We start from the raw sequence: 27,097 nt of genomic DNA on the forward strand, positions 1-27,097 counted from the left end.
CAGCTTTTTATGTGCATGTTTAGACCATTTACATTCAATATAATTTTTGATATGTTTTACCCAAATATATCACATTACTATTGCTTTTCTGTTTGTAAACCATTAAGCCTTTTCTCCCTTTCTTCTGTTTCTAACTTCTTTTGAATTAATTACATATGTAATCATTCCATTTAGTCTTTTTTGGGGAGGGCATAGTAGATATAACTATGTTATTTTAATTTATGTTGTGTTATTTTAATGGTTGCTTTAATGCTGATGGAATATAACAATGTATCATGGTCTACTTTTAAGTAATATTATATGACCTCATTTGTAGTAAAAGGACCAGACAACAGTATACATCCATTTCTCCACTTCTGGCCTTTATGCTATTGTTGCCATATATTTTGTTTCAACTTATCTTTTTAAATGATTTAAGTAAAATAAAATAGTAATTTTATCATTTTCCCACAAAATTCTTATTTTGTGTGACTTAAACAATAGAAATTTATTTTCTCACGATTCCGGATGGTAGAGTCTGAGGTCAAGATGTCAGCAGGTTTGGTTTCTTCTGAGACCTTTCTCATGTTCATGTAGATGGCCATCTTCACCCTGTGTCTTCACCTGGTCTTCTCTCGATGTCTGTTTGTGTCCAGATTTTCTTGTCTCATAAAAACACCATTCATGTTGATTTAGAGTCCACCCTAATAACTTCATTTTAACTTAATTACCTCTTTTAAGACCCTACCTCTAAATACAGTCACATTCTGAGGTACTGAGGCTAAGACTTGAGCAGATGAATTTATGGAGAATACAGTTGATTCGTAACACTTACATAACCATATGAATTTTAGAATAAATTTCTCATAAAACAAAAAGACACCTGGAATTTTTATGTGGATTGTGTTGAATCTGTACACAAATTTGGGGAATATTGCCATCTTACTATTGTTTTCTGATCCAGAGCACAGGATGTGTTTCCATTTATTTAGATGGCCCTGTAATCTCTTTCAATAATGATTTGTAGTTTTTAGCATACAAGTCTTGAGCTTGTTTTGTTAAATATTTTTCTAAGTAATTTCTTTTTCTTCATGCTATTGCAAATGACGCTGTCGTCTTAATTTTATTTTTAACATTTTTTATTGCTGATCTATAGAAGTACATTTGATTTTGTATATTGAGCTTGTATTCTGTAACTTCACTGAGATTATTCTAATTTGTGTGCAGGTATGTTTGTGTGTGTTTTTCCATGTGTGTATTATTTAGAATATATAATGTCATATGCAAGTAGAAATAGTTTTAATTCTTTCTTTTCTATTTGAATGCCTTTTATTTTACTATCTTGCCTAATTTCCGTGAGGAGAAGTACCAGTACAATGTTAAATAGAAGTGGTGAGAGCAGACATCCTTGTCCTGTTCCTTATCTTAGGAGGAAATGAGTCTGTCTTGGAGCCTTCACCCTAAATGTGAGCTGTATTAGGGTGATTGGAATCCAACATTGTTGGCCTGCCCTCTTTTTCTGGGCATGGTGGGGGAAGTGAGTCCTAGGTCTCTTAATTACATTTGCTGACATGGAGCTTTTGCAACAGAGCTATTTAGTATAAGAGTTTCTGCTGTGCTGTCTCTTCCAGGGTGCCCACAAAATTCTTTTATGTTGCTTTTTATTTTTTATTTTTTGTCTATATATAGGCTTCCATTTAATATAATTGTTCTGAAGAAATTCCTGTAACATTTACTTTTGTGTGGGTCTCCTGATGAATGAGTTCATTCAATATTTGTATGTCTGAAATTTTTTTATTTTACCTTTGTCTTTTAAATGTATTTTCATTGACTAAAGAAAACTAGGTTGATTTTTTTTCTCTTTTTTTGAATTTTTCTTTTCTGTACTTAAAGATGTTTCTCCACTCCCTTACTATCTTGCATCATTTTATTTTTCACAAAAGAAAATTTTATATAATTGGCATTATATAAAAAGTAAAACTTCCAAACATCGAAACACCATAAGCACAAATACAAAGCAGATTACCATCTGGGAAAAATATTCTTAATATATAAAGATTAATAATAACTAGGTGCCTAACCAAAAGAAAAATGGGCAAAGCAATACAGGAAAAAGAAAGACAAGTGACCAGTAAAGATGAAAATGTTTTCCTCCCTGCTAATCAAAGGAATTCAAATTAATACAATAGGGAGATAACCTGTTTTACCTAATTTTGCAAAGATTTAAAAGATGCTAATGGCATTGTTGGCAAGGGCAAGCTGAAACAAGCACTTCTGTGCTTCTAGTGAGAATATAAATTGTTTCAGGTTTCCTGGAGGACAATATAGTAATATATATCAAAAGTTTTAAATATATTTTCCCATTTATACCTAGTAGTTCTATTTTTAGCAAATCATTTCAAAGAAATAATCAAATATATATGTATATATATGTAGCTATATGAATTTCTTCCTGTAGTATTAATTCTAAAATTTATTATGAAGTATTTAAAAGATATAAAAAGCATAAAGATTAATGCAGTGAACACCCATGTGCCCAACAGTTATTTTTCACTTTTTATAAATTTATTTATTTTATTTTATTTATTTTTGGCTGTGTTGGGTCTTTGTTGCTGCACACAGGCTTTTCCAGTTGTGGCGAGCAGGGGCTATTCTTCGTTGCGGTGCACGGGCCTCTCATTGTGGTGGCTTCTCTTGTTGTGGAGCACGGGCTCTAGGTGTGCGGGCTTCAGTAGTTGTGGCACGCGGGCTCAGTAGTTGTGGCTCGCGGGCTCTAGAGCGCAGGTGTAGTAGTTGTGGCGCACAGGCTTAGTTGCTCCATGGCATGTGGGATCTTCCTGGTCTAGGGCTCAAACCCATGTCCCCTGTACTGGCAGGTGGATTCTTAACCACTGCACCACCAGGGAAGCCCCCAACATCCATTCTTTATCTGCTGCTAGTGTTGGAGGGTCTTCTGCAGAGGCGGTGGGTGGCTGTGACTCACGGTGGGGACAAGGACACTGGCAGCAGAAGTTCTGGGAAGTACTCCTTGGTGTGAGCCCTCCCAGAGTCGGCCATTAGCCCCACCAAAGAGCTCTTGCATCATTTTTAACAAGAAGTCTGCTGTCACTCTTAGCCGTTTTCCACTAGGCTTATGTGTCTTTTTTCTCTGGTTACTTTTAAGATGGTCTCTTTATCACTGATTTTAACAGTTGAATTATGGTAGACATTAATGTAGTTTTCTTCATGTTTATTGTGCTCGGATCTCATTGACCTTTTTGAAGCTTAGTGCTTCACATTTTCATTAAATCTTGAAAACTTTCATATATATCTTCAAATACTTTTTTATGTCTCCCTTGCCTTCTTTTTGGATACTTTAAGTACACACACGTTAGGCCTCTTGAAGTTGTCCCACAATACTGATGCTCTGTTCATTTTATGTTCTGACTTTTTTTCCTCTTTTTTGTTAATTTTGGACAGTTCTATTTTCATGTCTTCAAGTATACTGATCTTTTCTTTGGCAATACCTAATCTGCCTTAAATTTTGTCCAATGTATTTTTCATCTCATATACTGTAGTTTTACTCTCTAGAAGTTGTATTTGGGCATGTTTAATATCTTCTGTGACTCTTAACATGTTCATATATTCCTTTAGCTTCTTGAACATCTGGAAAACAGCCACAATAACTATATTAATATCATTGCATAGTCTATCATCTGTGTCATTTCTCTGTCAATTTCACTTAAATGATTTTTCATTTGATTTCATATTTTCCTGCTTCTTTGAAAGGTTTGTAGTTTCTATTGGTTGTCAGACATTTGAATTTTACTTTTTAAGGTGTAAAATATTTTGATATTCCTATAAGTATAATTGAGCTTTTACCTGTGATACAATACAATTACTTAGAAACAGTTTGATACTGTTAAGTATTGCTCTAAAGCTTTGTTAAGTTGAACCAGAACTGTATTTAGTCTTGGGCTAGTTGTCCATCCTTTCTAACCCTTTTTCCAATACTCTACCCAATTCTCCATGAGATATAAGTTTTTTCATTATGCCTGCTGAGAACAAGAAGTATTTCATGCCCTGTATGAGTTATTGATCCCTCTAATCTTTTCTGGTGGTTCATTCCTCAGTTCAGGGTTGTTTCTTCACACACATGCACTTATCAGTACTCAGCTGAAGACTCAAGGGGAGTCTGTAGATCTCCTCGGTTTTTTTCTATACACTTCTCTCCTTTAGAGAGAGAATTGTATCCTGCAAACTCTATCTACCTTGATAACCCTAGATTCTTGGCTTTATTTCCACAATTTAGGGAGATCACTTGGATCCACTTGGGTTTCTCCTAACTTCATCATTGCCTGGAATTTCAGTCTAGAGTATAAGCAGGCAAACTTGTTTGTTTCCTGTTTCTTAAAGATATCTATATTTTTTGGCCCATGTCTTAAAAACCATTGTTTCATATTTTTAATCTAGCTGTTTAGTTGGTCAAGTGGAAGGGTACATATGGTCCATGTTACTCCATCTTTGTTAAAAGAGGAAATCTTAGTGATAATCTCAGCTAGAAATATTATTAGCTGGAGATAGCAAAGCTCTCTATTTTTATTAAAATATACAACACTAATAAAGGAATATTACATATAGTGGGCATAATGTCTGTTTATTTTATTCCCCTAATAGTGTAATCTAATGATCCAGATGGCCCATTGGTTCAGTGGTCCAGGCCCTCTTAGAGCCTGTATTCAAACTTTTGTTTCCAAAAGTATTAATGGAGAATAGATAATACATTTCACAGAAATTCTTGGTCTAATAGAGTAATTGCCTACCTCTCTTTAAAATATTACAACATTTATATAATTTAATTGATTGCATTAATATAAAGATGTCTTAAAAGGCCAATGATAGAATGGCATTTCCAAAAGATTATGTAGTCAAAACCAAAGAATGTCAGATTCTAGTTCATTGCTCTGTGTTACACAGCTGTGTGAGTTATAAATACCTTTCAAAAAATTGTAAACTGTTTGGGTCAGGAATAGTGCCCCATCACTGTATAACCTCTTCACCCACTACACTGTTTTACCAAATTGATTGTTAAAATAATTTTTGTTTAACTCTCTAAAACTCTAAATGTCTCAATTTTCAATTAAAAGAGGGACTAAACTTGATGATACCATAAGTGTGTTTGCAGCTCTAAAAATGTGCCTACAGCTAACTATGCTTCTGTAGATGGGACACCTCGAATATATATGATCAGGTTTTTCTTGTTTTTTTTTTTTTTTCTTTGTCTGTGAAGAAACGGAATCTCTTTAATGTTTCCATATAATATAGTGTAACAGGCAGTTTCCTTTTTCCTATTTCCTTTTTTATTTGAAAGAAGGCAGAAGACTAAGATGGTCGTGTTCATTTGTGTTGTTTGCCCACTATTTCTGGCTATAATTCTTCTGCACTATATAGGATTGCACTTCCTGGGCCCTCACGCCAGGTGAATAGTTCCGACCAGTTATTTGTAAGCAGAGAGAACTATGTCGTTTTAGAGACAGACCATTTAATTACCAGCTTGAGACCCATCACTGTTCTCATTGACCTCTGGCACAGTGATTGACAGTGGTCCAAATGTTGGCTGTTCTCAGTGACAACAGGCAGAGACCCTCTCGCAAACCGGTGATGAATAAGCAGAAGATGCAAGAAAGAGAATATTCACTTTTTTGAGTCATTGGGATTTGGGGTTATTTTTGACCATAACATAACACCCTGACTGATCTGTTTAATATAAATAGATAGAAAAATCCAGTAAAACAAAAAATAAAGTCATACTTTAGATAAGCTAACAGAATGATCTAAGGATTAAAATATGCAAATCCTTTCATTCAAACATTCTAGTCAAATCTTGCAGTCTGAAAATTTGAATTTTTAAAATGTGAGTTTTGACAGTGTCCAAAACTAAATACTCAGGCTTAGGCAGTGAGAAAGAATGTTTATGAAGGTCTTAAGAACCTTAAATGCAAGTTTACCTAAACGCTCAGAGTATAAAGGTTGACATTCTTGCATGAACAATAAAATATCTCTTTTAGACAAAAAAAAAATCACAAATAAGTCTAGTACTTATTTCATATATCTCTATTTTTTAAAAAATTGGCTTATTCCTGTAGTCAAAAGAACCACTTATTTTTTGTGAAACCAATGAAATTATGAAGATAAATTGACGTAACTCTGAAAGGAATGACCGTTATGTTTAAAATAAACAATGCTGTTAAACTAAATCTATTTTTAAATCTCTCAGTTTATTAAATGCCAATAGAGAATATCAGAAAATGTGTGTGTTCTATTTTGGGGAAACTAAGAAGCCTATGAGAAATTTTCTATTGAATTTTATTTTCATTACTGTGAATGGTTTAGCAGAATGTTTACAGACTGATTTGGTTTTTTGTCAGCTTTTAAAATGCCTTCATGATTTGTCATTTCTCACAAGTAGCTTTTTAAGAATTTAAACTATTTCTTTCGTCTCTCTGGTGCATTTAAGAATGTTTTTTCCATTCATTTAGATAAATTGTTACTTAACAAAGGCATGTCCTCATCTCTGAGCCATTCCTTAACTCCAAGTTAATTTTATGTGAAGGCTTATTTGAAAATAATACAGCAATATGAAATGCAATAATACAGGCATCTTCACCCATATTCCTATAAACTTAATGCAACAAATGTTTTAAGTTGTCCCTATTTTCTTTTTATAAATTTGCTGACTATAAATTTGTAACCATAAGCATACAAATTGTCTGACTTCATTTTACTTATTTCTTCAACACAGTTCCACAGTGCCACATTGTCTTCCTATTTCGCAAATTTCCCATTCTCAGCCTGACTTGAGATTAAATCTAAAATACACAGGTTGCAGATTCTTAATAAAACCCTGGATATTCTTCAGTATTTCTAGTAATAATGAGAAGCAGTCATCTGGACCTCAACTTGGCCAATCCAATGGCTGACTTTGAGAGTGAGTTCAATTTCCTTTGGAGCAGCTTAAGTGCTAGAATAACTAAGTATAATTTAATCAGTTCAAGCACTATCACAAACAGGCTGATTTTCCTTAGAGTAAAAATCAGATCAGCACCCTCATCATTTTTGCCCCGAGTATTACAGTCTCTAATCTTTTTTCCTTTCGTTTCTTCTGTCTTCGGTGCATCCTTTGCCCGGATGCCAGAGGAATATGTAAACGTGATCCTGTCTTCCTCATCATTAACAATATGTGAAATACTTCACGTTGACTGCAGGCTAATGTCCAGATTTCTTAGAATCACTTCAAGATCGTACATGATCTGTTCTCAACATACAGACTCATCTATAAAGACTTCCCTAATTCTTTCAGACAAGGTTAACCATATTTCCTTCGGGCTTTTCATTGCCTGTGTGCCATCTATTATGTCACTTGTCTCATTTGAGTCTAATTATTTTATACATTTGTCCACCGGTCTGTGAATCCTTAAGGGAAGAAACCGTAATTTATTCATCTGTGTATCATAAGTGTCTCTCACTTTCTCTCATGCAGTTCCCATCTCTCCTAGTTCCCTAGCTCCTTCCACAGAGGACTTGACAGGTAAAACAGTAACTGTTAAAGTAACAACAATAACAGCAACAGTAATAATGATAGTATTTATCAAACCCTTGCTATTATCAGATGTAATACTGTACTGAGCGCTTTGTATAGATTATCTAATTTAATTCTTATTACACATTATGAAGAAGGTATAACTTTTTGCTTCTTAATTGCTCCACATGAGAAAACCAGCCTCATAGAAGTTAAATAATTTGCCCGTTGTCACACAGGTATTAAGTGGCAAAGCCATCATTTAAACCTCGATAGTCTAATGTATAAAGTGTGATTTTTCAATATTTCAGGAATAATTATAAGCACAAAATATGAGTTTTCAGTGTGGTCTAATTGAAAAAATTAATTACAGACATCTATGTAAAGAAGGTAACTTTACTACTAATAGTCTACTAATTAGATTAAGGCTATTTTTAATGTAATTTGCATACATAAATTTATGTGTACACACTGTACATATAAAAATAGTCCTGATAGCTGTATTTCATAGGCATAGAGTAGACTCTGAAAAGAGTATCAGTGATCATTAAAAAGTTGAAAGAAAGAGTAAAATGTACCTGTGACAGATTTTTAAAAATTATTTAAACATATCTCCAGGTGTAACAAACTGCAAGTTTCATAACACTACAGAAATAATGGTGTTTCTTAGGGAATTTTGACCATCACTCTGTATTCAAGGGACAGTTCTTGCCAAGTGTAGTATAATTTATACACCTATGTCTAAGATTGGGTTCCCTTAAAGCAGACTCTGAGACAGATTTGTCTGCAATAGTTTTAAAGAGGTAATCACAGAGTGAACCTGGGGAAGTAGGGTGAAGACGTAAGACGGGGAAGGGAAAGCAGCGAGTAAAAGGTGCCTGGCCTGATGCTTATCCCTGTGGGCAACTGAGGCTCCATCTCACTGGAAAACCCTGGGAGATGTTACAGAAAACACCTCAGATATGTCTCACCATAGGACTGCTTATTCCCCAACTTCATTGCTTGATACTTGCTCTAGGGGCATTGATTTTTTTTTTCTTAACATCTTTATTGGAGTATAATTGCTTTACAATGGTGTGTTAGTTTCCGCTGTATAACAAAGTGAATCAGCTATGCATATACATATATCCCCATATCTTCCCCCTCTTGCGTCTCCCTCCCACCCTCCCTATCCCACCCCTCTAGATGGTCACAAAGCACCGAGCTGATCTCCCTGTGCTATGCGGCTGCTTCCCACTAGCTGTTTTACAATTGGTAGTGTATATATGTCCATGCCACTCTCTCACTTCGTCCCAGCTTACCCTTCCCCCTCCCCATGTCCTCAAGTCCATTTTCTACATCTGCATCTTTACTCCTGTCCTGCCCCTAGGTTCTTCAAGACCTTTTTTTTTTTTTTTAATTCCATATATACGTGTTAGCATACGGTATTTGTTTTTCTCTTTCTGACTTACTTCACTCTGTATGACAGACTCTAGGTCCATCCACCTCACTACAAATAACTCAATTTTGTTTCTTTTAATGGCTGAGTAATATTCCATTGTATATCTGTGCCACATCTTCTTTATCCACTCATCTGTTGATGGACACTTAGGTTGCTTCCATGTCCTGGCTATTGTAAAGAGTGCTGCAATGAACATTGTGGTACATGACTCTTTTTGAATTATGATTTGCTCAGGGTATGTGCCCAGTAGTGGGATTGCTGGGTCGTATGGTAGTTCTATTTGTAGTTTTTAAAGGAACCTCCATACTGCTCTTCATAGTGGCTGTATCAATTTACATTCCCACCAACAGTGCAAGAGGGTTCCCTTTTCTCCACACCCTCTCCAGCATTTATTGTTTGCAGATTTTTTTTTTTTTTTTTGCTTTTCTCACTTTCTTCTACAGAGCAATTATGTTTACAGGTACTTTAAGCTTTGGATGAGGCTCTGGTTAATTCAGTTTATAGATAACAGAAGAACTAATTCAACCTAAAGTTCACCATAGAATTTTTTTCTTTTTTTAAAAATTATTTTTTAAATTTTATTTATTTTTTTATACAGCAGGTTCTTATTAGTTACCCATTTTATACATACTAGTGTATATATGTCAGTCCCAATCTCCCAATTCATCACAGCACCACCACCACCCTCCGCTGCTTTCCCCCCCTTGGTGTCCACACGTTTGTTCTCTTGTTTGTAGATTTTTTGATGATGGCCATTCTGACCGGTGTGAGGTGATATCTCACTGTAGTTTTGATTTGCATTTCTCTAATGATTAGTGATGTTGAGCATCCTTTCATGTGTTTGTTGGCAATCTGTATATCTTCTTTGGAGAAATGTCTATTTAGGGCTTCTGCCCATTTTTGGATTGGGTTGTTTGTTTTTTTGATATTGAGCTGCATGAGCTGCTTGTAACTTTTGGAGATTAATCCTTTGTCAGTTGCTTCGTTTGCAAATATACTCTCCCATTCTGAGGTTGTCTTTTCGTCTTGTTTATGGTTTCCTTTGCTGTGCAAAAGCTTTTAAGTTTCATTAAGTCTCATTTGTTTATGTTTGTTTTTATTTCCATTTGTCTAGGAGGTGGGTCAAAAAGGGTCTTGCTGTGATGTATGTCATAGAGTGTTCTGCCTATGCTTTCCTCTTAGAGTTTGGTAGTGTCTGGCCTTACATTTAAGTCTTTAATCCATTTTGAGTTTACTTCTGTGTATAGTGTTAGGGAGTGTTCTAATTTCAGTCTTTTACATGTAGCTGTCCAGTTTTCCCAGCACCACTTATTGAAGAGGCTGTCTTTTCTCCATTGTATATCCCTGCCTCCTTTATCAAAAATAAGGTGACCATATGTGCGTGGGTTTATCTCTGGGCTTTCTATCCTGTTCCATTTATCTGTGTCTCTGTTTTTGTGCCAGTACCATACTGTCTTGATTACTGTAGCTTCGTTGTATAGTCTGAAGTCCGGGAGCCTGATTCCTCCAGCTCCGTTTTTCTTTCTCAAGATCACTTTGGCTATTCGGGGTCTTTTGTGTTTCCATATAAATTGTGAAATTTTTTGTTCTAGTTCTGTGAAAAATGCCATTGGTAGTTTGATAGGGATTGCATTGAATCTGTAGATTGCTTTGGGTTGTATAGTCATTTTCACTATGTTGATTCTTCCAATCCAAGAACATGGTATGTCTCTCCATCTGTTTGTATCATCTTTAATTTCTTTCATCAGTGTCTTATAGTTTTCTACATACAGGTCTTTTGTCTCCTTAGGTAGGTTTATTCCTAGGTATTTTATTTTTTTTTTGTTGCAATGGTAAATGGGAGTGTTTCCTTAATTTCTCTTTCAGATTTTTCATCATTGGTGCATAGGAATGCAAGAGATTTCTGTGCATTAATTTTGTATCCTGCTACTTTACCAAATTCATTGATTAGCTCTAGTAGTTTTCTGGTAGCATCTTTAGAATTCTCTATGTATAGTATCATGTCATCTGCAAACGGTGACAGCTTTACTTCTTCTTTTTCTATTTGGATTACTCTTATTTCTATTTCTTCTCTGATTGCTGTGGCTAACACTTCCAAAACTATGTTAAATAACAGTGGTGAGAGTGGACAACCTTGTCTTGTTTCTGAACTTAGAGGAAATGATTTCAGTTTTTCACCATTGAGAATGATGTTGGCTGTGGGTTTGTCATATATGGCCTTTATTATGCTGAGGCAAGTTCCCTCTATGCCTACTTTCTGGAAGGTTTTTATCATAAATGGGTGTTGAATTTTGTCAAAAGCTTTTTCTGCATCTATTGAGATTATCATCAGGTTTTTATCCTTCATTTTGTTAATATGGTTTATCACATTGATTGATTTGCATATATTGAAGAATCCTTGCATTCCTGGTATAAACCCTACTTGATCGTGGTGTATGATCCTTTTAATGTGTTGTTGTATTCTGTTTGCTAGTATTTTGTTGAAGATTTTTGCATCTATGTTCATCAGTGATATTGGCCTGTAGTTTTCTTTCTTTGTGACATCTTTGTCTGGTTTTGGTATCAGGGTGATGGTGGCCTCGTAGAATGAGTTTGGGAGTGTTCCTCCCTCTGCTATATTTTGGCAGAGTTTGAGAAGGATAGGTGTTAGCTCTTCTCTAAATGTTTGATAGAATTCGCCTGTGAAGCCATCTGGTGGTGGGCTTTTGTTTGTTGGAAGATTTTAAATCATAGTCTCAATATCAGTGCTTGTGATTGGTCTGTTTATATTTTCTATTTCTTCCTGGTTCAGTCTCAGAAGGTTGTGCTTTTATAAGAATTTTTCCATTTCTTCCATGTTGTCCATTTTATTGGCATATAGTTGCTTGTAGTAATCTCTCATGATCCTTTGTATTTCTGCAGTGTCAGTTGTTACTTCTCCTTTTTCATTTCTAATTCTATTGATTTGAGTCTTCTCCCTTTTTTTCTTGATGAGTCTGGCTAATGGTTTATCAATTTTGTGTATCTTCTCAAAGAACCAGCTTTAAGTTTTATTGATCTTTGCTATATTTCCTTCATTTCGTTTTCATTTATTTCTGGTCTGATCTTTATGATTTCTTTCCTTCTGCTAACTTTGGGGGTTTTTGTTCTTCTTTCTATAATTGCTTTAGGTATAAGTTTAGGTTGTTTATTTGAGGAGTTTCTTGTTTCTTGAGGTAGGATTGTCTTGCTATAAACTTCCCTCATAGAACTGCTTTTGCTGCATCCCATAGGTTTTAGGTCGTCGTGTTTTCATTGTCATTTGTTTCTAGTTATTTTTTGAATTCCTCTTGATTTCTTCACTGGTCTCTTGGTTATTTAGTAGTGTATTATTTAGCCTCCATGTGTTTCTATTTTTTACAGATTTTTTCCTGTAATTGATATCTAGTCTCATAGTGTTGTGGTCAGTAAAGATACTTGATACAATTTCAATTTTCTTAAATTTACCAAAGCTTGATTTGTGACCCAGGATATCATCTATCCTGGAGAATGTTCCATGAGCACTTGAGAAGAAAGTGTATTCTGTTTTTTTTGGATGGAATGTCCTATAAATATCAATTAAGGCCATCTTGTTTAATGTGTCATGTAAGGCTTGTGTTTCCTTATTTATTTTCATTTTGGATGATCTGTCCATTGGTGAAAGTGGGGTGTTAAAGTCCCTTACTGTGATTGTGTTCCTGTCGATTTCCTCTTTTATGGCCATTAGCATTTGCCTTATGTATTGAGGTGCTCCTATGTTGGGTGGATAAATATTTGCAATTGTTATATCTTCTTCTTGGATTGGTCCCTTGATCATTATGTAGTGTCCTTCTTTTGTCTCTTGTAATCGTCTTTATTTTAAAGTCTATTTTGTCTGATATGAGAATTGCTACTCCAGGTTTCTTTATATTTCCATTTGCATGGAATATCTTTTTCCATCCCCTCACTTTCAGTCTGTATGTGTCCTTAGGTCTGAAGTTGGTCTCTTGTAGACAGCATATATATGGGTCTTGTTTTTGTATCCATTCAGCCAGTCCGTATCTTTTGGTGGGAGCATTTAATCCATTTACATTTAAGGTAATTATCGATTTGTATGTTCCTATTACCATTTTCTTAATTGTTTTGGGTTTGTTATTGTAGGTCTTTTCCTTTTCTTGTGTTTCCTGCCTAGAGAAGTTCCTTTAGCATTTGTTGTAAAGCTGGTTTGGTGGTGCCGAATTGTCTTACCTTTTGCTTGTCTGTAAAGATTTTAATTTCTCTGTCGAATCTGAATGAGATCCTTGCTGGGTAGAGTAATCTTGGTTGTAGATTTTTCCCTTTCATCACTTTAAATATGTCCTGCCACTTCCTTCTGGCTTGCAGAGTTTCTGTTGAAAGATCAGCTGTTAACCTTATGGGGTTTCCCTTGTATATTACTTGTTTTTTTCCCCTTGCTGCTTTTAATATTTTTTCTTTATATTTAATTTTTGATAGTTTGATTAATATGTGTCTTGGCGTGTTTCTCCTTGGATTTATCCTGTATGGGACTCTGTGTGCTTCCTGGAGTTGATTGACTATTTCCTTTCCCATATTAGGGAAGTTTTCAACTATAATCTCTTCAAATATTTTCTCAGTCCCTTTCTTTTTTTCTTCTCTTTTTGGGACCCCTATAATTCGAGTGTTGGTGTGATTAATGTTGTCCCAGAAGTCTCTGAGACTGTCCTCAATTCTCTTCATTCTTTTTTCTGTATTCTGATCTGCAGTAGTTATTTCCACTATTTTATCTTCCAGGTCACTTATCCGTTCTTCTGCCTCAGGTATTCTGCTATTGATTCCTTCTAGAGAATTTTTAATTTCATTTATTGTGTTGTTCATCATTGTTTGCTCTTTAGTTCTTCTAGGCCCTTGTTAAACGTTTCTTGTATTTTCTCCATTCTATTTCCAAGATTTTGGATCACCTTTACTATCATTACTCTGAATTCTTTTTCAGGTAGACTGCCTATTTCCTCTTCATTTGTTTGGTCTAGTGGGTTTTTACCTTGCTCCTTCATCTGCTGTGTGTTATTCTGTCTTCTCATTTTGCTTATCTTACTGTGTTTGGGGTCTCCTTTTCACAGGCTGCAGGTTCGTAGTTCCTTTTGTTTTTGGTGTCTGCCCCAGTTAGTAAGGTTTGTTCAGTGGGTTGTGTAGGCTTCCTGGTGGAGGGGACTGGTTCCTGTGTTCTGGTGGATGAGGCTGGATCTTGTCTTTCTGGTGGGCAGGAGCGCATCCGGTGGTGTGTTTTGGGGTGTCTGTGACCTAAGTATGATTTTAGGCAGCCTGTCTGCTAATGGGTGGGGTTGTGTTCCTGTCTTGCTAGTTGTTTGGCATAGGGTGTCCAGCACTGGAGCTTGCTGGTTGTTGAGTGGAGCTGGGTCTTAGCGTTGAAATGGAGATCTCTGGGAGAGCTTTCGCTGTTTGATATTACATGGAGCCAGGAGGTCTCTGTTGGACCAATGTCCTGAAGTCAGCTCTCCCACCTCAGAGGCACAGGCCTGACACCTGGCCGGAGCACCAAGACCCTTTCAGCCTCACAGCTCAGAAGAAAAGGGAGAGAAAAAGAAAGAAAGAAAGAAAACAATAAAGTAAAATAAAGTTATTAAAATACTAAAAAATTAAAAATAAAGAAAAAATTAAAACGCAATTAAAAAAAGAGAGAAAGAAGAGAGCTACCAAACCGACAAAACAGATCCACCAATGATAACAACTGCTAAAAATCAATACTAAAAAAAAAAAAGTGGACAGACAGAACCTTAGGACAGATGGTAAGAGCAAAGCTCTACAGACAGAATCACACAAAGTCCACTGCCTCAATTTTGGGATGATTCGTTGTCTATTCAGGTCTTCACAGATGCAGGTACATCAAGTTGATTGTGAAGATTTAATCTGCTGCTCCCGTGGCTGTTGGGAGAGATTTCCCTTTCTCTTCTTTGTTCGCACAGCTCCCGGGGTTCAGCTTTGGGCTTTGGCACTGCCTCTGCATGTAGGTCACCTAAGGATGTCTGTTCTTCGCTCAGACAGGACGGGTTTAAAGGAGCGGCTGATTAGGGGGCTCTGGCTCACTCAGGCAGGGGGGAGGGAGGTGGGGGTATGGATGCGGGGTGAGCCTGCGGTGGCAGAGGCCGGCGTGACGTTGCAGCAGCCTGAGGCGCCGTGCGTTCTCCCGGGGAAGTTGTCCCTGGATCACGGGACCCTGGCAGTGGCAGGCTGCACAGGCTCCCGGGAGGGGCGGTGTGGAGAGTGACCTGTGCTCGCACACAGGCTTCTTGGTGGCTGCAGCAGTAGCCTTAGCGTCTCATGCCCGTCTCTGGGGTCCGCGCTGATAGCCGTGGCTCACACCCGTCTCTGGAGCTCCTTTAAGCGGTGCTCTGAGTCCCCTCTCCTCGCGCACCCCGAAACAATGGTCTCTTGCCTCTTCGGCAGCTCCAGACCTTTTCCCGGCCTCCCTCCCGGCTAGCTGTGGTGCACTAGCCCCTTCAGGCTGTGTTCACGCCGCCAACCCCAGTCCTCTCCCTGGGATCCGATCGAAGCCGGAGCCTCAGCTCCCAGCTCCGCCCGCCCCGCCGGGGGAGCAGACAAGCCTCTCGGGCTGATGAGTGCTGGTTGGCGCCGAGCCTCTGTGTGGGAATCTCTCCGCTTTGCCCTCCGCACCCCTGTGCCTGCGCTCTCCTCCGCGGCCCCGAAGCTTCCCCCCTCCGCCACCCACAGTCTCCACCTGCGAAAGGGTTTCCTAGTGTGTGGAAGCTTTTCCTCCCTCACAGCTCCCTCCCTCTGGTGCAGGTCAGTCCCTATTTTTTCTTTTTTCTTTTGCCCTACCCAGGTATGTGGGGAGTTTCTTGCCTTTTGGGAAGTCTGAGGTCTTCTGCCAGCGTTCAGTAGGTGTTCTGTAGGACTGGTTCCACATGTAGATGTATTTCTGATGTATTTGTGGGGTGGAGGGTGACCTCCACGTCTCACTCCTCTGCCATCTTGAAGCTAGGGACATTCATTTGCCCAAGTACTTTTGATCTGCCCTTTCTCAGAGATGAGAGAGCGCATTCAGTTGGCTATCTGCTGGTACTTACCAGAGGATCCTCTTGGCAAGTGTTGGGATGGTGATGCTATGGAGATAGTGGCAGTGCCCTGGCATCAGTGCTGGAGCCTATCACTGTTCCCTCCGTAAACCAGATCTTTTTCTGAGCTACACACATGTACACATAGATGGATAGATAGATAGATAGATAGATAGATAGATAGATAGATATACACACATAGGTACACACATAGACAGATAGTTGTGTATATCATATATACGATTGCTCTGTTACCGAACTCAGGTTCAGCTGCTCACTGCTCAAAAGGCAATCATTCGAGAGGCAAGTGTCAGTAGAGAGGAAAGGTGCTTTAATCAGAAAAGCTGGCAGTCTGGGGAGAAGGTGGACTTGTGTCCAGAGACCAGTTCTGAAGATTCTGCTCAGCCATGACAGTTTTTACAGGAGAAAAGGGGGAAGCATCTCAGGGAATCATCAAGGTAGGAGGTTGGGTTCTGCATCATTCTCCATTGCATGCCAACTGGCTGACTCTCTCTTCACATGTCATCTTGCCTGCATGATCTGCCAGCAGGATTGCTAAGGGGATTGTTAGAGGCAGAGAGCCTGTGATTCTTTAACTGCTTCATTCCTTATTCTTTTTATCTAGGAAAAGAATCACCAGGTTAGACAAGGCATGGTGTGCATTCAGGAGAGTGTTAATCAGGAGTTGGTTTCAGTTGCTTAGTGATCTCATTCCTATAATTAGATTCTTTCAAGGTTAGAGGGGAACAGAAATGGGCCAACAGGAAAGGAGCTAAAGAGCTGGTTTCATGTTCAACTAGGTATCATTTTGACACCTCAAACTTAATGTGGTCAAAATTGAACTCATGTTTATCCTCAAGCCTTGCAACCCTCAAATGCCCCTTACACACTGTGCTCTGATGTAGGTCTGTAGTTCATAGATCAGTTGCCCATGTCCAAAACATGGGAGTCCTCCTTAACTGTTTCTCCCAGACAGTTACTAAGTCATATCAGTTCTTTTCCTAAATATATCTCGTCTTTTGCAGGCCACTTTTAACTCTCACTTGCATTTCTGCAGCACTTTGCGAATTGGTTCAGGGGCCTCTCTCAAATGCTTGTATGGCACCCTGTTACACTTCTACATATTGATTCCCCTTTAAAATTTTAATTGTCTCTTTACCCTTCTGTATCTCCTATTGTACTGTAAACATCTTAAAGTTGGAGAGTAGGGTTTTTTCATTCTTTTATCCCACTTTGCCTCCTGGCTTAGAGAAAACCCTCAGCGAATCATTGAGACTTGAGAGCATGAATGAATAGAAGGATATTTTCACCTCCCCTGTGTGGTAATAATTTGAGCTTACACAGAAATTACTGAAAACATTTTTATGAGGAAAAGCCCTTTTTGCACATGATTAGTCTTGCATTCTCTTCTGTCTGCCTTTTTTTCTGAATGGATTGTAGATAGCTGTTAAACATCTCTTTAAAGCCCTAAGCCTATTGATTGCTTATCGTGTATTACTCTGAATGCAATTCTTATTTAATTAATAAGCAAGCGATATGTACAGTGTCTCCTCTTAATGTTTAAAAAATAATTTGCCTTCTTGGGGATATCAGTTACATTCCCAGAACATTGTTAGGTATGGTGTTTTGTATTACCCTGAGTATTGATACAGGAAAGCACATTCGTCTTGGGCTCTTGCCTTTGTTGAGAAGGATGGATGGCTCTACGTAATTATGATGAGATGTGCTGAATTAATTTAGCACTCTTTTCCAGATTTGTGCATTAGATGGGAAAGCATCCATCTCACTACACTCTCTTGGAAATCACTGACAGATCTGTTTCATATATTGCTTTTTAAAATTATTTTGTTATCCTACAAGGAATTTCATTTTTTTTTCTAGTATTTTCATGCCCATTTCATGGTATCCTTTTGATGGTCTTTTCCAATGCTTTTCATTGTACTTGAAAACCTCTAAATCTCTTGTTTGATAAATATTGTTACAAATTTTAAAATTTAGATTAAATAATTGATAATAAAAGGACAAGATAAAAAGAAATGCCTATATTTTATATTTAAATTATTTGTCTAAATTATTTCATTTTATTTTATCTTCCAGGATAGTTAAATATTTTTGTTTTAATTACGTTATATTCTATTATCTGAAGCTGCAAGGCAAGATCTCTTTGTTTTATATCCACAGTGATATTTAAGATATCCTATTGAGATCATAGTAAAATGAAGTGTTGAGATAACTGACTAATAAACCATATTTTAAGTAATGTTTTGAAAATGCTGGTACATTTCTATACATCTTGGTAGAATCTATGTATACTTCAAATTCACACTATAATATCTGGACTAAACAGTAGCCAGTGTCTTGGCAAAATATGAAATAACAGATGTTCCTGTATTTAAACAGAAACTGCGTTTCTTTCCAGATTTCCACTCTCTTTTTGTTTGTTTGTTTGTCTGTTTGTTTTCATGTTATCCATGTCAGAAAAATCACTAAATTTGGTAATTGATTGAAATTTTATCCTATTTTAGTTTTGAAATAACTTAAAGACTTCACAAACTTAAATTAATTCATTATCTTTAATAAAGCTTGGGCAACTATGACCAGTGCTGAGCTAAGAATTAAATCAGATTTGAGACCAGCTTTCTGCCCTGATGTGGCTTATAAATGACTTAAATAAATCACGAATATTGAAAGAATAGCCATGACATATACTAAATTGCTTTTAACTATGCCAAAATTTAAAACCTACTTCCTATTTGGCATCACAGATTGTTTTACAGTGAAAGCAACATGAGATTTCTCTGTATAGTTTTCATTAGGAATGTGATAGTGTCATGATTTGGATCTTAATGTAATCTTACCATGCAGTTGCATCAGTGTGTGATTATTTAAGATTAAATTTTCATTTATTTCACTTTAAGACTCTTTTCTCCCCTAGAGCCTTAAATACTGCCCAGCTGTGGAAACAGACCACAACCAAAACTGATTAATTGGGCATAAATATTACAGAAGTTAAATTTCCAAACTTTCCCGGAAAGTTTAACATTAGCTGTGTGCTCAGTGGAAATGATGTTAATACATATAATTTATCCTTATTACTATTAGAGAACATATTACCAAGAGCACAACATTTCAGTGTACTTCTTACCTTGTTTTCGAGCCACTGGTATAAGAGAGGATAAATAATTATGTCATTAAGAGTGCGTGTGAAAGGAGATCATTAATGAATTCCAGGAATGGGTAGAGTAACTATGATGATGTAGAAGCTTTGGTTGGGAAAGTTCTAGGCAAAGTCTAATTTTCACAGTTGTCTGATAACACAATGAGTCAATGGCAGTATAAGACATATTCCAGTCTTGTGTCTGACATAGCCTTTCCTTCCTCTGTCATCTCCAGCTGTAAGCACAAGATGTACCTGGAAAGGCTACCAAACACCAGCATCATTATCCCATTCCATAACGAAGGCTGGACTTCACTCCTCCGGACCATCCACAGCATCATCAACCGAACCCCAGAAAGTCTGATTGCAGAAATCATCCTGGTCGATGACTTCAGTGATAGAGGTAAGATATTGTTAATAATATTTTATGTGATTCTCTTATCACCTACATAATCATTACGGGCTTCTAAAATAAGGCAGATGATCATTGTGATGGTTTCTTTCTAATTCTATCTCAAAGGAGATGATAAAACTTTTTCTATGTTGTGATGCTGTGATTTCATAAAATGTTGACCAAATGCAAAAGGAATTGAACGAAAAGTTATTGGCATCATTTGGGGACCTATAAGAAATTTGTATTACATTTCTGTTGTAAATTAGACAGGTATTGGCAGAATGCCTCAAATTCTACCTTCAGCTTCAGGACAAACATTGTAAAATATGTTATGGTAAGTACATATGAATGGTGAAATATTCCAGTAGAAACAGAAAATCTGTTCCCCTTTCTGAAAAGGATCTGCTCTGTTATTTACCAGTGTGATACATTCTCCAGGCTGTGCTTGTGTTACTTCATAAATACTGGAAATTATAAGTAACACAAATAAATATTTTTACTTGGCAATTTTAGCTGTTTTATCATATCTGAACAATAACAACAGCCGAAAGGCCTGGAATGTGGTGTATTAGAAAATTTGACACAGTTCTACTCTTTTTTTTTTTTTAATATTCTGATGAACACAATTTGGTTTATAAGTCAGGGGAATGAGATTATAGAAAGTTTCTTGAGATTAGGACTTGATAAATCATATTCACTCTAAATAGGGGAAAGTAAAATTATTCTTGGCTGGTGTGAGCGGAGAGGTGGAAACCTTTTCTAAAGATATTCATCTACCTTCTGTTTCATTGCATGAAGGAGCTCTGTTTAACTGTACTGTATGTGTGTAAGAAAGAGTGGCAGGAAACGAGTTTGCGTGTTATTCTTATGCCTTGAAGAGCATGCATCTTGAGATCCTATGGATTAATTGAAGTTTTGGAAATTTCATTTGCAACAGAAACATTTTCTTCGTAGTACTTAAAAATTCTGTAGAAGTAAAACTGACTGGTGTGTTTAGCTTTGAGGTTCCTTTAGCATTTTTGTCTGCAATGATTCACTTCAAAAACTGATTCAGGGTTTGCCAATAATTCATGTGTGTTGAAGTTCATAGGCCAAAAAAAAAGGTTGTCTATTGTTCTATTAAAATAGTAAACTACAAACTTGGTAATTTAGGTTGATTTCAAAGTAGTTTTTGCCTTGCATTGCTTATATAGTTGTGTGTTCAATAAGTATCTAAATAAGTATCTAATAAGTACCTAAATTAAATGTATTACTTAAAATTAATTTAAATAACACATTGATTTTTATTCTAATTGAGGCTACTTATTTCAAAGCAGTCATTACCACCTCAGGCTAAAAATAGGCATTTCATGTGTTCAAGCTAAAACTTTGCTTTTAAATAAAAGAATGAAAAAGGGAATAAAGATCTGGGGCCACACATCACCAAATAAATGGCATTTTTTGGTTGACTGGTACCAAGAGAAATTAGACAGTGTATCTGTGGACAATTTTCTACATAATTAACTTTGTCTTGGTAAACTATTTCCTACAGCAGAATTTTGACCTGGGGGTTATAAAGTAGGAAACACTTGGTAGCAGTAAATTGTGGTTTGTAGAGTTTTTTGCTGGATATTTCTCAAAGGTATTTTTCAGCTGAAAGTCTTTAAAGAGGGAGAAAATAGTGGCATATACTTTTGTCTTGAGTTTAAATCATTGTCATCTCTGTATAGTAGCGACTTTGCTAGACTGTCCCTTCTGCTTAGAATGTTACCCAGGAAGGAAGCGTGTTCTGGATGGTCCATTTCATTGCTGTTAGTGACATGAAGCAACACAAAAAGGATTGGTTGGGAGAGTAATGGTGATTTTGACTTTCCTGAGGGACATTTTTAAGGATAATCATTATTTTAATGCTTTCGTAAATCTTTCCTTTAGTTACTCTTTTCCTGTGAACTATCAAGTTGAAAGTAGTATTTTATGATCATTAAACTTTCAAACGGGAAAGCTTTTTGAATATTGCTTTTCATTTTACTAGCCTGACAATAGTGTAAGACTAAACGTTGAAAGACATGTGATAAAAATACTTCCACAAATCTTTTAGAATATACCATAATTCTAAAGGTGCATGGAATAAGAGAAGCCCTACTTTCAAATTTTTGTTTTAGATTACAGAATCTCTTCTGATAAAATATTAGGGTTTAGGTGAACCTAAAAGCCTCACTCCTGCTTTCTGAATTGTGAGAAATCTAGAAAATCAACATGGTAAACACAGGTTAGAATCCTGATACCAACTATGAACTGTATGACTTTGGGTAAGTTAACCTCGTGGTGTCTCAAATTCCTTATCAAAATAGGGATAAGTAACTCATTAGTTATCTAAGTACCTCCTCCCGGGAGGTTGTGATGAAGACCTCCTTTGATGGCTGAAGGAACTGTGCTCCACAGGAGAGCAACTGCTCTCAACTTCTGACCACTCCTCCCCAAATCCTGTCCGGAAACACAACATCAATATTCTACATACTTTTGTGAGGAGATCCTCTCAATTTAATGAAATCTTATTCACAAAATTGAATGAGTCAATCCTCTATCTGTCCATCCATCCCTCCATCATCTACCCATCTACCTATCACCTACCACCTCACCCCCACAACCCCGGTTGCAACAGAAGTTATTTAGAAGTCATGCCTTCATAGAAGGCATATGAAGACAAATTGTGGTCATTTATAACATGTTGGAAAAAATTAGGACTGCATTAACATTTTTTTTAAAAAAAATCTCCAATTTTACTAATAAGCAGGTAGTTTATACAGGTACCGAGGAAAAATGAAATTTTAGAGTTTCAACAAAAGGGAGGGTAAATGGAGCATGTCACCTCCCTAAATTATGTCAGTGACCTTAATGTTTATCAAAAATTCCTTTCAGGATTGTTTTTACTATTGTAAGAGAAGGAAGATATTTCCAGGCATCTCTTGTTTACAGGGCCTCTAAGACAAAGAAGTTTTCTCTGCTTTTTAATCAGATATGATGCATAGCCATGCTGTTAAAAGCTATTATACTTTATGCTTTTTTTCCCCTTTTGGACAACCCAGAAATCAGAGTCTTTTCCACCAATTCTTTAAAAATCAAGTTAAGTAGGCTAGACAAATTTTAAAGTACAAGAAAATATAGAAGATTTTTTGGCCTCCTTCAGGAAATTATTTCTGAAATGTTACACTTCATATTTATTTTCAGAAATATTTTCTAGTTCCAAGTCTGTTCAGTATGCATTTTAACACCTTTGCACTATAGCTCTTCTGAATATTCTCTAATGTCCTTTGGCTAAAGGCAATACAGTTTTGGTAAGACTTAATCAAACATTACTGCTTTATATTTTATGTCTTCCAGGTCAGTAGAATAGCTACACATGAAAAAAAAAAAAAAAAAAAGAAGGAAAGCCAACATGTCAGCCATGTTAATAGCACAAGTGTAATATCGCTTGGAATTCATAGTTCCAAAAAATGTAATCATTCTGTGATTGGTGAATTCTGTAGAATTGGTTTCATAGCAATAGAGAAAAAAATACTAAAGTATTTTTGAATTATAAAATCACTGCAAAGTGCTTTCTAAAAATCAGCTTGAATTTACCCAGTTGACCCAGTTATCAAAATGCTTTTAAAAAATGAACATCCCAGCACTTCTCAGTTTAGATATTCTTCCTGAAATGAGCTTGGTAAACAGAGTGTTGTTTTAGCCTCAGAACATAAGCCTACTGTCTATAAAAGCAGGAAGGTGCAGGCCTACAGGTAAAATTTCAAAACCAACACCATGTTTTTGCTATCTGACGCTTACCAAAGTTAGTGAATATATATATATTTTTTCCAGTAAGCTCTCAGAAATACATTTAACAACTTCACTTGAGGCTTCTCACAAGACTTCATGATGACTTGAAAGCAGGACTAATCCTGGGCTTATCTCCAAATCCCAGGCAACCTTCACGGCAGCCACACGGAAAATGTTGAAACGTGTGAACTAAGCTGGGGCTTAGCCTCAGAGACAGGGCAGATTTGAACCTGACAGTTCTCTAAAGTTTGTGTGCTTAGAGGAATTCAAGTTTAAACCGAGGGAAACTCACAGGAGAGTTGCCGATACACTTCCCTTAATGCAGGTGTGAGGGCACTGTTGTGCCCCGGATGTGTGTGCACTTATGCACACACATGCACACTAACTCACTCTCGCCCCTGCTTGTTTCAAACTTCCTGGACAGGAAAAGCAGGGAGGTGAGTGGTAGAGTTTCACAAAGACCTATTATTCTCCATGTTCTAGTGAGAGGGAAAATCAGAAACTTGAAACTATCCTTGCCATCTAGCAAAATCAGCCACTTTAAAGAAATCCAGTTTACTCTTCCTCAGAGAGCATAGATCCTCGCTTCTCAAAGTGTGGTCCAGTGATCAACAACACCAGCATGACATTGAGGCTTATCAGTCGTGCAGACTGTCAGGCTCCATCCAGATATATCAGAATCTTCACTTCAACAAAATCTATGTGTAATTTTTATGCAAATCAGAGTTTCAGAATAATTGTCATGTGTCTCAGAATTGGAGTGGGAGCTTCAGTGAGTAATATAAATGCATAAGTAGCTTAATTTCAAAAATCTCCTGTGTCTTATCCATATTATTTTGACATACATTTTCCTATTCTTATTATTTAGCATTTAACTGATATTGGATTTATAAATCTGCAAGGGGAAATTTGGGATGGGAATTCGATAGTATTACCTCTGCATTATTTTATGTGACATTTGTGATAACATTTCTTTGATAAATGTTGGCATTTTCACAAGTTTGTAGACATTTACTATGCCTTCTCATGAACTCATTTTGTAGCATTTTATGTTGAATTTCAGGTTACTGCGGTTACTCCTCCCTTGCCAATTTTCCTTCTTTGTTATACAAATGTGCCTTCCAGTATTTTGTAGATCTAATTTGCTTTGAAATCACTTAATAATTTTCATGCCAAATTCAGAAATCATATGTATGTGTATACATACACACACACAATTTCTTTAAAGGTCCACATTACCATCAAAATCTTAGACTCTTCACATAGTTAAATGTGTTTATAAATCTTTAAAATACTGAGAATATTTTAAGTCATTTCACAAGTGGTAATGATGAGTCTTGAATTCCAGGTTCTATTTCACTCAAATAGTCTCCAAGTATACCATTAAGGAAAGTTTCCATAACCAGACAAATCAGTTAGCACAAGTTTTACAACTATTCAAAGCTGGAAGGTATCACTGGTATGAAAAGGTTGTAAAATAGATGAAGAATGGTAGTGCATTTCTATCTTAAATGATAAAATACTAACACTAAAGTGCATATAAAGATTCAGAGATGACAGTCAACAAAAATGCCTTTGTGCTGGTTTTCCATCAGGCCACTAGACTGTAAGACAAGCCATTTTTATGTCTCAGATTTATTGAGCGCCGGTCACTCTAAGTGAATCTTGGAATTGTTTAGATGTATTATTCAGATTTCAAGTTGATTTCAAGGATAATTGCATTTTAAAATCAAAATACAATATTAAATACTAATAAGTAACAGGAACTAAGAAAATATTATAAAATTCAACTGTACACTTTTCTATTTAGAAATTCATTATCACCTGCTATAGAAGTGAAAGAAAGCTGATCGATTTCTGATGATAAATTTGCATATCATGCCACATAAGGATGAAATGTACAGTTTTAATAAAACTGTTCTGTTTTAGCAATTATTTTTGTGTCTGCCGTCGAAGGGAGTCCAGGGCATAGAGTCGTAAATATGAACGTAGAACAGTTATATGTTCTCAAAGTCAGAGGAAAATAAGGAAGACAATTTATAAAGCGTACATTCTGCAAGTTCCAAAACACAAAATCAACTCATAAAAATGTCTTTATGTATTTGTAAAATATGAGTCCTACTCATCAGTGGCAGAATATGCTTTGAATAGAAGCTGTCTCGGAAGACAAAGCACTCCTGGGATTTCTCTCCCTCTTACTTTTAAACTAAAACTCCCGTCTCACGTGTTGTAAATGTCTGTGTAAACAAAGGACCGCATCTGACAAAATAAGGAGTTATGTGTCCTTGCTGAGCCTGATATTTGCCATAATGTTTAGACCAGCATTTCGCGGTTTCCTTTTTCTTCTGTAGAACAAATGTGAATAATCCCTCCAGTTTTCAGGATTGTTCCTGAGGGTTACACACAATCGCGAGGGTCACGATCCTCATGATTACCACTGGAATGCTTTCTTTATTCTGGTAGAAACAGCCTATTTTAAGTAGATGCTTTTTTTGCAGATTAGGATCAAAGGTCTTGAGATACTGTAAAGGTATATGTTTTTCTCGATGAATTGTTTTATGAATTAGCCTCTATAAGACTGGCACTGGAAAGTTCAGAATTTTGGGCATTATATCCTCTCTCTTCTCAATAAAGTCCTAATGTATCAAATTTGATGAAATTTATTTGTTTCAGTTCAGTTTCAGTAAAATTTATATTTGATTGAATAAAGATACATGTGCTGAAACTTCCATACAAATAGACATTTTTATGTGGTGTTAAAAACTGTTTTTAAAATGTTCTAATGTAGAATTTGAGACTAGAGTGTTGGAATGGACCAGTTCTAGATGAATTTTGAACACAAAAATAAGTATCTTGGAAAATGTGTAATAGAATGAAGAGGCACACTTAAGTTCTGTTGTCTAGTTGGGCTGTAGTTAGGTATCATATATAATATTAAAGCATATTTCACAGTTGAAAAATTTTGTTACTGCTTTCTTTTTCTTTTTTTTTTATATATTTATAGCATTTATCATATTAACCTTATTTATCATTTATGGTTCTCGTTAAGATTGAGTTACCATCTAGTGTCATAGCCTTATTCCAGTATAGCTTTGCTCCCACCAATCTCCTCTGTGCTATTATTGGCAGATATATTACATTTCTACATGTTATAGACCTACTTATATACATGCTGTTTTACATAATTGCTTAAAAAATATTTTGTGTACTTGAATGAATGAGATAAATTTAAAATACTGTTAATTCCTGTGAGGTCTTTAAAAATGCCCGCACAGAAAATTTTGTCAATTTAGGGGTTGTAAGTATTTATATTTCCTCTATTAGTTGCCTTTAAGTTTTTAAAAAAATTTTCATTTTGAAGAAATGATAAATCTCATCTAATTGTCATTGTTTTAACTAGCATTTTGCTATTTTACAGTTTTATTCTCTTTAGATATTAGCTTGAGGCATATGAAATTGTCATTTTTTGTAGAACATTAATGGCTGGCTGATAATTTCATATATTTCAACCTTAATAACCAACCATCTTAAAACCTCTCTCTGGATTGAATAATTATTTAGGGCTCGTGTTTTAAATCAGTCCTTTTAAAGATAGGGAAGGGCAGCTCCCATCCTCAGGTGGTGGGTAAGCCGATCTGGCTTTCCGATTGCTTTTTCTGGTTGAAAACTCCACATGGTTGAATTCATATGGGTTTGGCATAGAAAG

At 36.3% G+C, this 27,097-nt stretch overlaps 1 protein-coding gene across 5 annotated transcripts in view; it reads left to right on the forward strand.

Annotated features, from left to right (window-relative positions):
* The window catches only part of GALNTL6 (polypeptide N-acetylgalactosaminyltransferase like 6), a 1,732,831-nt gene that overhangs the window by 1,064,790 nt on the left and 640,944 nt on the right, over window positions 1-27,097 (forward strand). For all 5 annotated transcript variants that reach the window (XM_059926764.1, XM_059926766.1, XM_059926762.1 and 2 more), the window contains exon 4: window positions 19,439-19,605. In XM_059926764.1, the coding sequence (XP_059782747.1) occupies window positions 19,439-19,605 (167 nt within the window). The remainder of the gene's footprint in view (window positions 1-19,438; window positions 19,606-27,097) is intronic.

This window comes from Balaenoptera ricei, chromosome 6 (assembly GCF_028023285.1).
Source record: "Balaenoptera ricei isolate mBalRic1 chromosome 6, mBalRic1.hap2, whole genome shotgun sequence".
Taxonomy (NCBI): domain Eukaryota; kingdom Metazoa; phylum Chordata; class Mammalia; order Artiodactyla; family Balaenopteridae; genus Balaenoptera; species Balaenoptera ricei.